Genomic DNA, 16,861 nt, shown 5'->3' on the forward strand with positions numbered 1-16,861 from the left:
AAGAAAATAGAGACAGAACATATACTCAGGTGTTACCCTGAGCAAATCACTCCAACCTTTGTCTCAGTTTCCTCAACTGTAAAATGGGCTAAATGATAATACTACCCACCTCCTGAGATTGTCATGAGGATCAAATGAGATATTATTTGTAAAGTATATCAACCAGCAAAGAATAGGTGCTTGATAAACAAGTTCCTTCCTCCAGTTGCCCCTCTAAGGAACAGAGAAATGGCCAGTTAGCAGTTTGCAGAGGGGGAAGATGAATGGAGTCAAACTGGAAGGAACTCTAAATGACATACATAGAAACTTTATTATTTCTACAGAGTCACTGAAATTTGTGAAGAGAAATGAAGTGGACACATCTGCACTTAAGAAAAATCACTGGGGGCGGCTAGGTGGCGCAGTGGATAAAACACCGGCCCTGGAGTCAGGAGTACCTGGGTTCAAATTCGTTCTCAGACACTTAATAATGATCTAGCTGTGTGGCCTTGGGCAAGCTACTTAACCCCATTGCCTAGCAAAAAAAAAAAAAAGCCTAAAAAAAAAAGAAAAAAGAAAAATCACTGACAGTAATGTGGAATAGGGTGTGATTTGAGGCAAGGAGACCTTTTAGGAGACCATTGCAATGAGATAAGAGGTGAAGAGTGACTGAACTAGGTGAGAATTGTGTGAACAGAGAGAAAGAGTCAGATACAAGTTAGATATTATAGGACTTGGCATTTGACTGGATATTTATGGAATGAGAGAGAGTAAGGAATTAAGGATAAAAGCCAAGATTATAAACCCAAAAGACTGGGGATAGTGGTGTTGCCTTTGACAGAAATAGGGAAATTGGAAGAGGGGTGGATTTGGAGGAAAAGATAATGAGTATAATGAGTTCTATTTCAGGGATGTTGAGTTTGAGAGGTCTCCAAGACATCCAATTTAAAATGTCCAGTAGATATTTCATGAGTCTAATTGAAACTTAGGGGGCTAGATATGAATCTATGATTCATTTACATGGATGAAAATTAAAGTTGATGACACTACCAAAAAGAAACACAAAAGAGCAAATAGAGTGAAGACCCACACTCAGAAGGGGCATGATAGGGAGAGGAAAGGAACATTAGGTAGGTAGGAGGAGAAGCAAGAGAGAGTCATGTAATGAAAACTCAGAAAAGAAAGATCTAGGAGGAGAGTGTGGTCAACAATATCAAATCATGAACTACAAGGATTTAGAAAAGACCATCAATTTGGCACTTAAGAGACTGAGAGAGAATTTCAGTTGAGTGATGAGAAGTCTGACTGCAAAAGGTTGAAGAGTAGGTCAGAGGTAAGGTAGTGAGTGTAGAGAGCCTTTCCTAGGAGTTTGGCTGAAAATGTGAGTTATAATAGTTTAGTAATATAACACAACATAACATAATATAACAATATAACATGACAATATGTTGTATTATCTTATATTATGTTGTGTAATGTTTTGCTGTGCTATACTAAACTATGTTCATATTATATTGTCATACTATATATTATACAATACAAAACTATTATTCTATGGTAATATTATATTATGCTATACTACATTATATTATTCTATACTATTCTATGCTAATATTATATCATATCATATTATATAATTGATAGTAGACTTTAGTGATGGCTATTTAAAGGTAAGGGAGACCTGAACATTCTTGAAGGTAATAGAGAAGGAACCACTAGACTGAGAAGTCAAAGATTAGAGAGAGAGGATGATCACAAAGGTTGGCATCTAGGATAAGTTTGTTTTGTTCAGGGGTTAGCCTTGATAAAAAAGTGCCACTTCCTAGGGGAGGGGAGGAGAGAGGAGACTAGAGTAGGGAAATAATGTCAACCTATTTCAGCTTTTTCAGTAAAATAAGAAGCAACATCATGAGATGAAAATATATACTTATATGTAAAAGCAAGATAATTTGAGGAAGGAAAGAGAACACTAATAGCCAGGGAGTATTAGGACAGAGAGGGATAGTCCCTGAGCTGAGTGCCAATGTATGAAGATAGGACATGGAATGTTGTTTCCTAACTCTACTTTTGCTCCATCCCTCCACTTCCTTTTTCATCCCATTCCACTTTCTTCCCCAAATTCTACTAGTTCAATTCCTACCTCTCAGTGTCCAAATTAAATGACACTTTCTCCAAGCATTCTTCCCTGATCTTTTGTTGTTAAGTCATTTCAGCTGTGTCCCACTCTCTGTGAACTTGTTTGGGATTTTCTTGGCAAAGATACAGGGAGTGTTTTGCCACTTCCTGTATATGAAGAGGAAAAAAGAGACATGAAGTAGCTTTATAGATTGCATGGGATATCTTGGTCTCTGACCAAGATGGATTGGCTTTTGTAGAGGAGCTTTTAAGCTAAGAAGGAACTATCCCATCTCCTATCTGGATGTGATAAAATGCCTCAGAGCCTTGGACAGGAGGAAAGATCCCTTGGGATCCAAAACTAAGGGCCATTGTCCTACCTACAAGACCCAAGCTAAAGAAGGCAAGCAAGTGGTTGAAGATGGAAAAGACATTAGATGCTCACAAAAAGTAAATCCAACAAATGCTGAGATCTACCTCCAAAACCCAGTAGTCACTGTCCACTGCATGCCTCAGAACTGTCCAGCAATAGCTGCTTAGCAGCAAACTAACCAACTAGCCCCATGCAACCATCACTGTCCAGTGGCTGCAGTCTAGCCAGCACCTCCTAGCAGCCCTGATACCCCAAAGCAAACCATTAGACATGAGGACCCTCTAAAGAAAGAGCATGGAGGGTCTGTCATACAGGGGTGAATTGTTTTAGTCATAAATGCCTCATTATCATTGATTTACATACCTTCTTCCTCCCATGGGCTCTGTGTATATTTCAGGGGAGATTGTGTCCTTGAATTGTGGGAAAAAGCACTGTTCTTACTATGCCATTTGCTTTAATCTTTGCTAAAGAACTGAGTCTATTAATTGATTAAGGGAAAACACACTAGTGAGGGTTCATGAACTAGTGTTAGAAACAGCCATCCTTCTGGGGACCCAACCCTTCACTGCCAGAGCAAACTGGCTAGTTGACCAAGTGAGGCCAGAGGAGGTCTTCCAAGTAACATGTCTTATCTCCCTAATAATGGTATAATTTTAAAGTTGTTCAGTTGTTTCTGTTGTGTCTGATTCTTTATGACCCCATTAGGGGTTTTCTTGGAAAAGATACCGAAGGGGTGGCTAGGTGGCACAATGGATAAAACACTGGCCTTGGAGTCAGGAGTACTGAGTTCAAATCTGACCTCAGACACTTAGTAATTATCTAGCTGTGTGGCCTTGGGCAAGCTACTTAACCCCATTGCCTTGCAAAAAAAAAAAAGAGGAAAAAAAGATACTGGAGTGGTTTGCTATTTCCTTCTCCAGCTCATTTGACAAATGAGTAAACTGAGGCAAACAAGATTAAATTACTTGCTCAGTGTCTGGATCAGATATGAACACCAGCACTGTACCTCTTAGCTGCTCATGAGGAAACTTAGAAATAATCATTTGTTCAGTTGTTTCCAACTCTGTGACTTCCATTTGGGGTTTTCTTGGAATGCTTTTTCATTTCTTTCTCTAGAGAGGTAACTAAGGCAAACAGGGTTAAGTGCCTGAGATCACCAGCTAAGTGTCTGAAGCAGAGATTTGAACTCAGAAAAATGAATTTTCCTGACTCCAGATCCAGTGCTTTCTTCATCTAGCTTTTTCTCATGGGAAAGAGCTGACTCTAAAAGATCAGGGTTTCCCATTGATCACCCACTGTCCTAATATGCCCATATCAGGCTGCTGGGCTCACATGGGATAGGGAGAATGGTGTTTTTGTATAATGCCATTTTCCTGATGTCATGGTCTTGAGATTGAAGGAAAACTCCTCCTCCTATATGAGAAGCTATTTATGCCCTTAATCTCTTTCCCTTTTGCCTCCTGAGACCTTACTCCATTTATCACTCTTTCCTCAACCTGTCCCTCTTTTAATAACTCTCTCCACCTGACAAATATATTCAGATCTTCAGGATCATCAGAAACCTTTTGTCACCTCTATCATTTCAGGTTAGTGTTTAGGATTTTTTTCTTCCTTTCAATGCTAAATTTCTATCAACATTTAGCTCTGCTTCATTTTATCACTACCCTCTCACTCTTTACTCTTCTACAATTTGCCTTTTACTGGTTACCACTCAAGTGAGAATTCTTCTTGACCATTCTGCAGCTTTTGATACAGTGAAATATCATCTTCTGGGTATATTATCCTCTTTAGGATCCTCAAAGATGATTATTTGGTTCTGCCTACTGCTAGATCTCTTTCACTGTGTGGTCTCCTTCCTCAAAGATGTTCAAAGTGAAATCTCAAGTTCAATTCTCAGTCCTCTTCTCTCCTTAAGGTTTTCCCTTGGTCCTCTCCACTTCCATAGTGTCAATGATCACTACAGTTCTACATCTTCAACTATTGGACATCTTCATTTTGCCATCCCACAGCATTTCAAACTAAATCAGTTGGTGATTCTTATTGATTTTTCCCTCCAATACCTCTTGCTTCCCTCCCCCTCCTAGTCATCCTGCCACAATCCTAATTCAGATTTCTCATCCCTAGACCTCAGAAATAGCCTTCTTTCTGCTTGTCTCCCCCTTCTCCAGTTTTTTTACATATCTGCCAGAACATCCTTACTGTATAGCTCTCTGACTGCATTTATTTTTATTTTTTTAGGTTTTTGCATGGTTTGCCCAAAGCCACATGGGTAGGTAATTGTCTGAGGCCGGATTTGAACTCAGTACTTCTGACTCCAGGGCCACTGCCCTATCCACTGGGTCACCTAGCTGCCCCACATTTATTTCTTAATTAAAAAAAACCAAACACTTCATTGATATTCTAATTGTCCATTGGAAGAAAAATGCAAACTCATTTAGATGGTAGTCTCATAATTTGACTCCAACTCACCATTTTCAGCCTAATTTCACTATTTCCCTTCATCATTGTGGAAGTCAATTTCATTACTACACTTGTTCCTCCATCTCATTCTGGTATTTTTCCATTTCCACATACCATCCACCATAACCTTTACACATACCTGTTGAAATGTTTCTCTTCATTAAAGTTCTATCTCAAGTGCCACCTTCTTCAGGCAGCTAGGTGGTGTAGTAGAGCCTAGGCTTGGATTCTGGAATAGTTCAAATTCAACCATAAACACTTCCTAGCTATGTGACCCTGGGCAAGTCACTTAACCTGTTGCCTCAGTTTTCCCAACTGCAAAATGAGGCTAAGATGCTCCTATTGTTTTTGTTGTGACTACATTTAAGGGTTTTCTTGGCAAAGACACTGGAGTAGTTTGCCATTTCCTTCTCCAGCTCATTTTACAGATGAGGAATTGATGCAAAATGCTCAGGGTCACACAGCTAGGAAGTATCTGAGACTGGATTTGAACTCATGAAGATAGTCTTCCTGATTCCAAGCCTAGCTGCCAAATAAAGGCTTAGAGGAGCTTACTGCTTATCCCCTAAATTCCCTAGCTGAAAGCAACTTTTCCCTTGTATTTCTTAACACGTTTATAACTCTCCTTTATTCCATTCTACTTCTTGTCATACCCATTGGATTATGTCTTATACCACCCTCCTCCCCTCTCCTCCAATTTGGATTTTGTTAAATTTTAACCTCCCATAGTAAGTAGTTGAAATTTGTTGAATCTATAAAAAGGAGTGGATTGAACTGAATAATCTCAAAGTCCCCTCCATAACAGCATGCATATCAAATAACAACAGAACTAACATTCTAGATAACAGGATTCAAAAAAAATCTCAAGCTATTAGGACCAAACTCAAGACAAATTTATAAATCAACTTCATCATAGCGAATTCAACTCAAACTTGTAAATCAACTCATGGTTTTACAGATGAAAGGGACTTAGCAAAGAATTGGAAATTGAGTGAATGTCCATCAGTTGGGGGATGGTTGAACAAATTGTGGTATATGTATGTCATGAACACTTTTTCTATTAGAAACCAGGAGGCATGGGAATTCAGAGAAGCCTAAAAGGATTTGCATGAACTGATGCTGAGCAAGATGAGCAGAACCAAAGAACATTGTACACCCTAACAGCAACATGGGGGTGATAATCAGTCTTAATGGACTTGCTCATTCCATCAATCCAACAATCAGGGACAATTTTTGGATATCTGAGATGGAAAGTGCTATCTGTATCCAGAGAAATAATTGAGTTTAAACAAAGACCAAAGATTATGACCTTTAGTTTTTTTTAAAAAACTTATGTAATTTGCTCTTATCTTTTTTTTTTCCCCTTAAGGATATGACTTCTCTCTGAACACATTCAATTTTGAGCAATGTATAGCATGGAAACAATGTAAAGACTATCAGACTGCCTTCTGGGGTGGGGGAGTGAAATGGGGGGGGATTGTAAAATCCAAAAATAAAATTATAAAAATAAAAGACAAAAGGGACCTTTACTGATGATCTAACTCAAATGTGACTAAGGCAATAATTAATGTTTAACATCTAGAACTCAGGCGATATTCTCGTATCTTCATACATCTGGTGAATTTTCAATTCTGGAAGACTCAGGAATAAGAATCTAGTATCCAGAGAATAACCAGGATCATGAGAGGTTTCAAGAGAGCCCCATGAGTAAATGTAAGATGGAATTAGGGATGTCTGGCACATGGATGGTTTGAAGGGCTGTCAAGTAGAAAAGATTTTTGCTTAGCCCCAGAGATACAGGTCCAATCAGCAGATGTTTCTAGTGTGTAGAAGTCACCAAAGGGCGAATTTAAACTTCTTAATGATTAGATTATGAGGTGTGGCAATTTCTATAAACTGGTTATAGAATAATATGGTTGCACTATGGTTCACTTATTACGGTGTGGAAACGAGGTCTGACATGAGTTTATCTCCTACTTAATAAGCATCACATAAATGGGTAACTTCCTTATTCTCAGATGAATTTGAATTGACTGGGCATGGTGAAACATACTGAAAGTAGGTAAGGGAAGATTAAGGCATTGGATGCGAAGCTAGGACAAATGCTATGGTTGTGTTGGGGATCATCACCAAGGTTGGAGAGGGTTATCCATCCTTCTCTGGTTCCTTCTAATGTGTAGGAGGTCCCTCCCACCAATGGAGTGAGTAAAGAACATTCACTCATTTTCTCAACCAGCTAAGAGACCAGGTCATATATAAAAAGGTTGTGAAGGATGAATGGAAAATAGATTGGGGGGGGGTGGAACTTAGCACCTCTATGTATAGTGAGGATCAGGATCAAGCTGAGAATTAACTCATCCATTCCCTTCGATGGCCTTGAGCCTCTTCAAACAGGTTATCTGGGTCGGAGTTCAGAGCTGAGTTGCGTGGAGGAGTAATGAGTTTAAAATGAGGGAGTTGGGTATGGTCAGGGTTAGGACCCAGCTTAATGTAAAGTCCACAGGGATCCAAGTTTTCTGACCCCAGAAAGTAGGCACATGGCAGGAAACTTCCAATTATTTTGAGCCAAACACAAACTGTACATCACTTCCTCCCTTTGAGGATAAGAAAAAGGGGTCCCTCTCATTGGCCTAAATCTATAATGGCTCAACTACCTTAGAATTGATGTCATTGCTTACATGGCCAAAACTGATTTTTTTCCTTTGCCTATTTCAATTAAGTTATGGAATCCTGAAATAGGCACGTAATTACAGTTAAAGCTTGCCCAAATAAAATTTGAGAAACGACAAGACAGACAAGATTAGTTAATGTGCATTAAACTGTTGTTCATAACCATAAGTCTTTGAATGAGAAAAATCCATTCAATATCCCATTCAACTAACTCCTCCACACACAGAGACATGGCTTTTTATTAAAAAATTTTAATTGGTTTACAAAGGAGCTACAGACTACATTGAAACTAATCTTTGTACAAAAAGGCAAAAAAAAAAGTTCCCTCCCCCACCCCACCCAACCCAGACAAGAACAAGGGAAAGAGACAAGAAAATGAGACAAAGAGACATATGAGTAAAGGGGAGAAAAGATGGATGGACAAGAGATAAGAGGCAAGAGAAGAGGAAATAACAAGTAAAAAAAGGGCAGGAGTTGTAGATGAAATACAGAGAGAGAACTTAAAACCATATTTCCCCATAGAGCTCTGGTGGCAATCTGTTGTAAACCAACAGAAATAGCATGATATTGAGATTTTTTTTAAAAGGCAGTTGTGTGGTGACTGGTTATTACCAGTTAGGAGATTAAAAAAAATATCATCTAAAGTTTTAGGCACAAGAAGTTGGGTCACAGCCTTCACAGGGGATGGCTGAGACTCATGAAGAAGCAGGTCATCCTGGGACAACTACCACCAGCCTATCTCAGCAAGTCCTCCCCCATCGTTCCCCAGTCCTTGGTGAAGGCAGGGGAAGCCATAGGAAGAGGGGGCTAAGCAATAGGATAGAGGCTTACCTATGCCAACCCTTCCCTGGGGAGAACACCAGGTTTTGCAGGAGAGAAGAGCTAGGTAGCTGAAGCCTGCTTCCTGCTCCCCAGGAGGAAGAAGGCACAGTAGCATTTCTGAGCATTGGAAGGACAAACACAGGCAAACATAACTTTTTCCCCTTGCACCAAAGGGAACCAGTAAAATAAATTCAATTCTTTGCTCTTCCTCAGTAACCACAACCCTAGACCCAGCCTTGCCTGTGACTGATCTTTCTCTCGAATCCTGAGGTGAGACCAAAAAAATGTGGGGGGAAAGCCAAACAGACTGCCAACATCCTATAATCTTTAGAATACCCTAACAGTTGAAGGCTGAGGCTGTTTTCAGGATAGGGAAAAAGAAAAGTGTTAGGTTACCCTGCAAAATACCAAGACTTTAGCAATGGACCAAAGCAATATGCCTTCCCTCCTCTCCCTGGACTAACCAGATCATCTCCCAACCAGTTTTGTGGAGAGTGAGGGTTTGGGGAAATTGACTTGGTGCTAAAAAACTGGGTCAATGCTCACTCCAAATTGAGAGAAATAAGCTAAGGAGTCCTAAAGTCCAGGGCCTCAGGAAAGGGAATTAAAGCTAGAATAAGAAACAGGAAGAATTTAAGCTTAAGGCAACTTACTTCTGCCCTGTGACCTTAGCTAGTGCCTGGGTGCTGGTGTTCAGAGGAGAACAGAGAAAAGAAAGTGAATCAACCTCAAAGCTGGTCTGCTCATCCTCCTTGGAAGAGGTCTGTGGCCTGGGAGTAGAGCCAAAAGAGGCACCAGGGAGAGTTTGGGCTCCCAAACAAAAAGTAATAACCTGCCCATATTTTATCAGCAGTTTTCAAAAGCAAGCTTTTCCGGGGTTGGATGAATGCCACATCCTCCTCCCCCTTCCCAAGGCTACTGCTGCTACCTTTCATCCCCTGACAAACTAAACCCTCTCTTCCAAGAGAGACTTTAACAGATTTCACCTTCTATCTTCCATTACCAGAGGCTTCCCAGCCCAGGGTAGGGTAGGGGTCTAATTGAAGGAGTTCCACTCTAGGCAGTTAAGACCATCCTCTTTTTTTTTTTTGGCACCTGCATCTCCAAGTGCTTTTTGACTTCATCCCAAGGCCTGACAGGCATGAGGGATGAATGTAGCTGGGTGGAAACTTTAATCAAGTAGCACCTAGGCTCCCCAGAGCATGACAGGGACCTGGATAGCACCCCCAACAAGGTCCCTCCAACACCTGTACCCCACCAAAAAGTATATAAATTTATTGCATTTCAGCAAAGATCTGCAGCTTCCAGTATTCACAATGTGAAGATATTAACAATACAAAATATATTCTGAAAGTCAAATACCTGCAGTTTATAGTGCTTTCTCAGATTTTGTTAAAAAATACAATGCTTAAAGTTTCCTATATAAGATATACAAAAGCAAAAAATATATATATATAGTAGAAATAAATCAGCCATATTAATTTACAGCTTTTGTACCCAACCCTCCCCCACTCCTAAGCCCCATGTCCGTTACTTCTGTATTTCCTGAAGTTAAAAGGGGGGTGGGGGAGATGTTTATTCAGGTTTGAGCTGGGCTCAGGAATACCCATTAAACTGCATTCTGTTCAGAACCCACAGGTCAGGGTGGAATAGGACAGCTAGAAAGTTTCTGAAAAGATAGGAATATCTTACTTTTCGGGGGAACAAGGGAGGAAGTCAAAAGGTACAAAGGCTAGGCAAGGGAATGAATGTTTTAACATCACCTCTCCTATCCTAACCCCCACACCAAAACAGGACTGGTCATCATACATCTCATAAGGGGAGATGAGCCTCAGGATCAGTCTACCTGACAGCTAGATGAACTTCTGATGGCTAAAACCTGAGGGAAAAGGGAGCTTCAGCTCCCACTGAGGCACCAGGCCCTTCCTCCCAGGTGGAGTCCAAGGGACTTAAGCTGCCTAAGGTCCACCCTCAAAAGTTCAAAGGCCAAACAACCCCCCTGCCCTGGAACTTCCTTGGTGAGAAGGCAGAATAGGAAAATATGGGTCTATTGTAAATTGATCCAAAGCAAGGATAATATATTCTTTTTCAAGGAGTAAACCCATAGCCCTCCACTCAATAAAGAACCAACCTTAAATACCTTTCCCAAAAGCTCCACTGTCCCCAGTAGCAGCACTGAATCTGTTTTCCCCCTAATTCCACATTACTAGGGGAGGAGACTGTGCCTTGTTGAGTTGTACCAATAAAATATTGAAATATTCATTGGGGTATCCTGTCCCCTTCCTTTAACGGATCCAAAAGTACATGATTATAAATCTAAATCGAAAGAATCTGTTGAGTCCTCTCTTGGAGCGGGGGTGGGGGGCATGGGATGGGATGATAGGATGATAGGCTGGGGCACAAATTCCTTTGTTTCAGCATTAACAGGATTTGGTCTGGGAAACAATCTTAGATTACCTAAGATCCTTGCAAATGATTCCTGAGTTTTGAAAACAGCATATGTCCTCACAGATTGGAGCTGAACATGCTTCAAGTTAATCTTTAAGATATTAACAGTCATTGAGTTTCAGGTTAAAAAAAAAACAAACACCAAAACCCTAATCTTGCTGGATTTTATATAAAATATAAGGCAGAATCACAGCATCATCTATTTGTAGCAACAGTAAAAAGACAATTTATGAAAAGGTCTAGGCCTCTGCTTATGGACTGGGACACTGTTTTCACTTTCACACACATATATCCCCTCAAATCATTTCCCCTCAAAAAGTGCAGAAGAAGCTTAGTATGTTTTATGACCCCTTAACTAGCCTTGTTTCAAAATGTGACTGTTATAAGCTAAGCAGTAACCTTGGGGACACTCAAGTTATACAGATAAAAATGGATTTCTATGAAAGGGGTCTTGAGGTGTTTTGAATTCTAGAGCTTTTTGATTCTTTTCAACAATTTCAAATATAATTTCTTTTACGTGTATGTAGACATGAACACACACACAGACACATACGGGCACGCGCACCCGTGCACACATACACACTTCACTATTTCTATCAGCTCAGGGTAATTTTCATTTATTGCAGGTCTGCTTTAATGGTGGCTAACAGAAACCTATCCCACAACCCAATAGATCCACACAGACTCATCCATCTCTACACCTCACTCATGGTGAGTGATAAGCTCCCTGATGAAAAACCAAATAGTCAAGAGAACAAGGCTTTAGTGGCTGGGCCTTGAGGCCAATTCTAGTTGCTTTTGGATCTCTCAATGACAAATGAACCAAGAGCTTCCTGTTGCTGTCATTCTTGGACTCTCCTCTAGATCTTGGTCTAAAGGAAACTGTTTCTCAAGATACTGGTGCCTCTACTGAAGCACAGAAGGCTCTCCTCTGAGTTGTCATCCCTATAATCTCCCAAAGCAGATTAACAACATGAGGAGAAAGAGTTCTTATGACCTCCCACTAACTTACTGAATCCCAGATAATTCTGAAGGATTGAAAATGGGGGTGAAACATCAAATTGTGATAATCCTTAATAATGGAGTCTGAGGAAAATTTCTAGGGATGTTCTAAATAAAGAGTGCGCCTCTTTTCAGTATGAAGTCTAGGCTTTAAGAAAAATCAATCTAAAACTAATCTGGAAGCAGGTGAAACAAATGTGACTAAGTCTCCAACTAACCCGAGGCCAGTTATTCTGAATACCCTCCTGGTCTGAGCCTAGGCTTCCTCCCCCTGGTTCCACTGCATGCCCGTTCCTCTACCACCAACTTTTGATGTTTAATATGGCTTTAATATGTCCAATATGGTTTAATATGTCCAACCCCACCACCTTTCCATAGCCTACTGTCCTTTTTCCTAGAAACACCCATGATCCTGGATGCTTGAAGATGACAAAAAGGCCCTGCCTCTGACACTCTGGCTCCAGGGTGGGAGGAAGGGAGGGAGGAATGCCTCCATCAGTAGTTTCTCTGAATGGCTCTGACCCTGACACTTCAAGCACTGGCCCAGGGATCAGGACTTCTTTTCCCATTCCACTATCAGGACCAAAGATAACTCAAAAATACTGGGAGCCCTGGTCCAAAGAATATCATCTAAAAGACAAACACTAAATGATCAGGTGGAAAGAGAAAAAAAGGCGTCAGGGGTAGGGAGGAGACTGAAAGGGTGTGATTGAGAAAGATCATACAGAAAGCTGCTCCCAATTAAAATGACAAAACGAAGGAAAAAAACCATATATATATAAAACCTAAAAGCAGAGTATATGAATGCTTAATCTCATGGGAGGTCAGGACAGCATCTGCAAAGAGGCCTGGTGTGCCAGGCCAAGGCCCAGCCATAAGGAGATAAGGCATTATTATAAAACTGACCATGGTATTTTGGTCACAGGATGTTCCTCCTCCTCCCTTTGAGCCTACTCCCCATTGTGAATGTCTTTTATATACTTTATATATACACATATATATAATATAGAATCTGTCTTTTGTTAAAAAGTATTTCAATGATCATATATATATTTATCAAGGCATGATGGCTTCAAGGAAGGGGGAAGAGGGAAGGATCCATCATGGGGGAGGTAAGATAAGTAAAGCAGAAAGGGAGAAATTGGGGAAAGAAATTTAAAAGGAAACCGTCTGGGGTCAAATGCTCCATGTAGGGTAGCGGGGTCACATCAATAGCTTCCACTCACGTGCCCCATTCCAAGTGGGGTATTTTAGGGCCCCAACTCATCTCCGGGCCCCCCCCCACTTCCCATTGCTGTGCATCTTGAATGCCTTGTGGCTCCCTCTCCCACATGTCTCTTGGACCCATGCTACCTTGTACCCCAGGGTTTGTGGGTACAGCCCGTGTCTCTGGCACTGGGCACCTGATCTCAGAAACCATTGCCACTGATATTGATAGACTGCAGGTCAGCTACCTGCATGACGTTGATGCCACTGTTGGCAAGTCGGGCAATACCCTCTGGGCAGATAGCCTCCATAGCTACCATGTTGGTGGTAATGAGGGCAGAAGGAGTGGGGGTGCCACTGCCCTCTGAGCCTGCCCCGCTGTCCAGGGGCATGGTGCCTACGCTCAGGGCCACTCCTGGGCCTCCTTTTTTATTCTGGTGAGTCTTGATGTGCTTCGACAAATGGTCACTCCTCATGAAGCGTTTGGGGCACTCAGGGCAAGCAAACTTCTTCTCACCTGGATAAAGAGAAAGAGGGGCAAGGTGAGGAGATCTAATTTTGAAAAGAAGGTATGGAGGGAGAGATGGCTGGAAAAAGTGATCTTGTTCAAGTCATGGGAGAAGTACCCTGGAAGGCAATACCAGAACGTGGCCTATATTTTTCTCCAGGAAGCATCTTTATTTTACTCCAGCCCTCAAAGTGCTTCTTAAATTCCTGGTGTTTCTACCCAGGCCACCCTGACATTAAGCCCTTACCCAAGTAAATCATTCAAGTAGAATAAGCACTATTGGGGAAGATGAGAAGAAAAAAGTACAAATATCTTTTTTAATTTATTTTAGGAGGGGAAGGGAGAAGCAGAGCCTTTCAGCCACTGGTCCTAGTTTTCTATTCTGAAACCAATTATAAAAAGTCTAACTTCTCTTCTATATGAATTAATCCCTATACTCATTTGCTCTGTTAATATTTTGAAGCTATAGTTATGCCTTTTGCTTTTATATTGTTATTCTCCTAATATACTTCTATCTCCTTTTCCCACCAAGCATTCCCTTTTTTAAAAATTCAAAATTTTCTAAATCTCCATCAAAATAAGTACAATTATGCTTTATTCTAGAGTATTTGTACTAAAATTAAAAGTTATTCATCAGGTTTGTCAGTATAAGCTCATTTTCTCTTTTTCCAACTAGACTATAAATCTACCTTATGGCCTGTCTAACACTGGGGCAGAAGGGGTCTTCCAACAGTACATGTTTGCTCCAAGACATGGGCCTCTTGGTGCTCACTCACCTGTGTGTGTGCGTTTGTGCCGCTGGAGCTCATCTGAGCGGGTAAAGCGCTTTCCACAGTACATCCAGGAACAGACAAAGGGCCGCTCGCCTGTATGCCATCGCAGATGTGCCCGAAGGTGGGAGGTCTTGCCATAAACTTTGCCACAACCTGGCATGTGGCAGATGTGCTGCTTCTTTTTACCAGGGTCCCCAGAGCCCCTACCAGAGAGAACACAGCCACCATCCGTCATGCTCTTTTGAGATCTGAACAACGTAACCCACACCCCCACTTCTCCCATTAGGAGGTGCTGTCATGCAACCCAGAGATCCTGGCCAAGTCACTTAACCACTGTCTGCTTCATTTCCTTAACAGTAGATAATCATTGTAATGATAAAAATAATTTGTGCAGTTTAAGCATCATTTGTCAGTCATCTGGTTATTATGCTAGACATTACTCATGACTTGTCCATGGACTTCTGGCTGGTTATTTAAACCAACAGAAGGATTTTTCCTCTTCTTAAATCTTTGGAATATTCCACAATGCATGCATAAATACACATAGAAAAGCTGGAGGGATTGATTAAAGAAAGGACTTAACCAAAGAACTGATTTTCAGAAAGATTACAAGATGAAAAGAACATAGTCCTTGAACCACATTCTAGATATATATGGACAAGTTTTTGACACAGTGTTAATTTTAGCCTCTTCCCACTATGTTACTGTCTCCAATAACACACTTTTTAAAAGTTGCTTTCCTATTTTTTCCTCCTCCAAAACAAATGCAACTTTTTCAGAACTTTTGGCATGACAACTCACCTCCCTTCACTGTCTTTACAATAGGGGCAGGTGCAAGCCTCTCTTCGCGTCCTCCGACCAGGCTGGGGTTGGGGGTCTGAGCTGGACTCTCCTTCCACCCCACCAGCCGTATCATCATGTATTCCATCACCACTAGCCCCATGAAGGCCAAGTTGAGCCCCATGGTCTCCTAGAAGAGAAAGAAAAATAACTCTTAATCTTTTTACCACATTAGTTCCCACCTTTAGCAACATTTAAACTCCCTGCATGACATCCCCTGCTTCAAAATTCTCAATCTTATTCAAAATTCTCCCAGTTACCCAAATCTGAAACCTCAGTTATCAAACAGAATCTTAAAGTTGCATGGAAATGTAGTCCAAGCCCTGCTCGGTGATAATGAAGAAATATTTGTTCCATATCACAAGCAATTCATTCAATTTTTGGATTATCTCAAATCTTCTTTAAACTAAACTGAGCTTTAGGGAGTAGTGAATAGAGAACTGGCCCTGGAATCAGGAGGGCCTGAGTTCAAATCTGACCTCAGACACTTATGACCTAGCTGGGTGACCTTGAGCAAGTCACTTAATCCCATTACCTTACAAAAAATAAATAAAATTAAACTGAGCTTTACACATTAAAAATGACTATCCATTGTAAAGATTAAATATGGGAGGGCTATATTAGAAAAATTAGATGATGTAAAAAAAAGACAGCAAAAATATTTTGAAGAATGCCTAACCAGTCATATAACAACCCTTCAAAAAGTTAGTTACATTAATCTAATCTTTTTCTTTTCAAAGATAACTATACCTCCTTTCCCTATGTTCCTCAAATGAGCCAAGAACCCTCATTATACTCTCAGTTTACCTGTATGACCACTCCTCTGTTGGACCATGCCAAGGCTGTTCTGAGCTCTCTTTTCTCTTTATAGTCAGTGTCTCCCTATCTCTCTTGTTGGATTTATTTAGGTACTTTAGGTTCAACTGTCCTCTCTATACAAAAGATTTATAGACCAAATATGCAGCCTCTCTGGTCTAAAATGAAGTCCCATGTCACCAACTGCCTAATGGATACTTCAAACTTCTTCAAAATAGAACTTATTAGCTTCCTCCCTAAATCCACCCTTCTTCCTAACTTCTCTAATTTCTGTCAAGGGCATCAATTACCTTTGATTCCTCACTCTTCCACCCACATCCCCAATCAGTTGTCAGATCATTGATTCTACCTCCACTCAATCTCTTGCATTCATTCTCATCTCTCCACTGACACAGCTACCATGAGCTGAGGAGCCCCCCTCAACTCTAACCTAGACTATCACAGATTCCTTACTGGTCTCTCTGTCTCTAGTCTCTCCCCTCTTCAACCCATCCTTTACGTCAAAAAATGGTACAGATCTGACCATGTCATTCCATGATTGCCTATTGTCTCCAGGATTGTATTTCTTCCTCATATGAGCACTTTACATCCAAGTCTACTTTTCGAGTTTATCACCCTGAAGTCTCCCCTGGACCCTCTACAATCTAGTCAAACTGACCTTATGGTTCCTCCATTACTACACTCCTTTCCTTCTCAATGCCTTTACATAGGTTCTTTTTATACCAGCCTAGAATGCATTCCCTTCCTCCTACCTCTCCGTTTCCAAATTTTAACTTCCTTCATAAAACCTTTCACAATTCCCCCACCCCCACCCCATCTGCCAGGACCTCCTCCCAAATTTCTTTCTTC

General features: G+C 40.9%; 1 protein-coding gene across 1 annotated transcript in view; it reads right to left on the bottom strand.

Annotated features, from left to right (window-relative positions):
- Positions 1 to 7,936: 7,936 nt before the first annotated feature.
- The window catches only part of SP1 (Sp1 transcription factor), a 35,742-nt gene continuing 26,817 nt past the window's right edge, over positions 7,937 to 16,861 (bottom strand). Inside the window, exons 4-6 of the mRNA XM_074225798.1 lie at positions 15,158 to 15,326; positions 14,360 to 14,559; positions 7,937 to 13,592 (exon numbers count right to left, since the gene is read on the bottom strand). Coding sequence (XP_074081899.1) covers positions 13,279 to 13,592; positions 14,360 to 14,559; positions 15,158 to 15,326 — 683 coding nt within the window. The 3' untranslated portion in view covers positions 7,937 to 13,278. The remainder of the gene's footprint in view (positions 13,593 to 14,359; positions 14,560 to 15,157; positions 15,327 to 16,861) is intronic.

This window comes from Macrotis lagotis, chromosome 2, assembly GCF_037893015.1.
Source record: "Macrotis lagotis isolate mMagLag1 chromosome 2, bilby.v1.9.chrom.fasta, whole genome shotgun sequence".
NCBI classification, from domain to species: domain Eukaryota; kingdom Metazoa; phylum Chordata; class Mammalia; order Peramelemorphia; family Peramelidae; genus Macrotis; species Macrotis lagotis.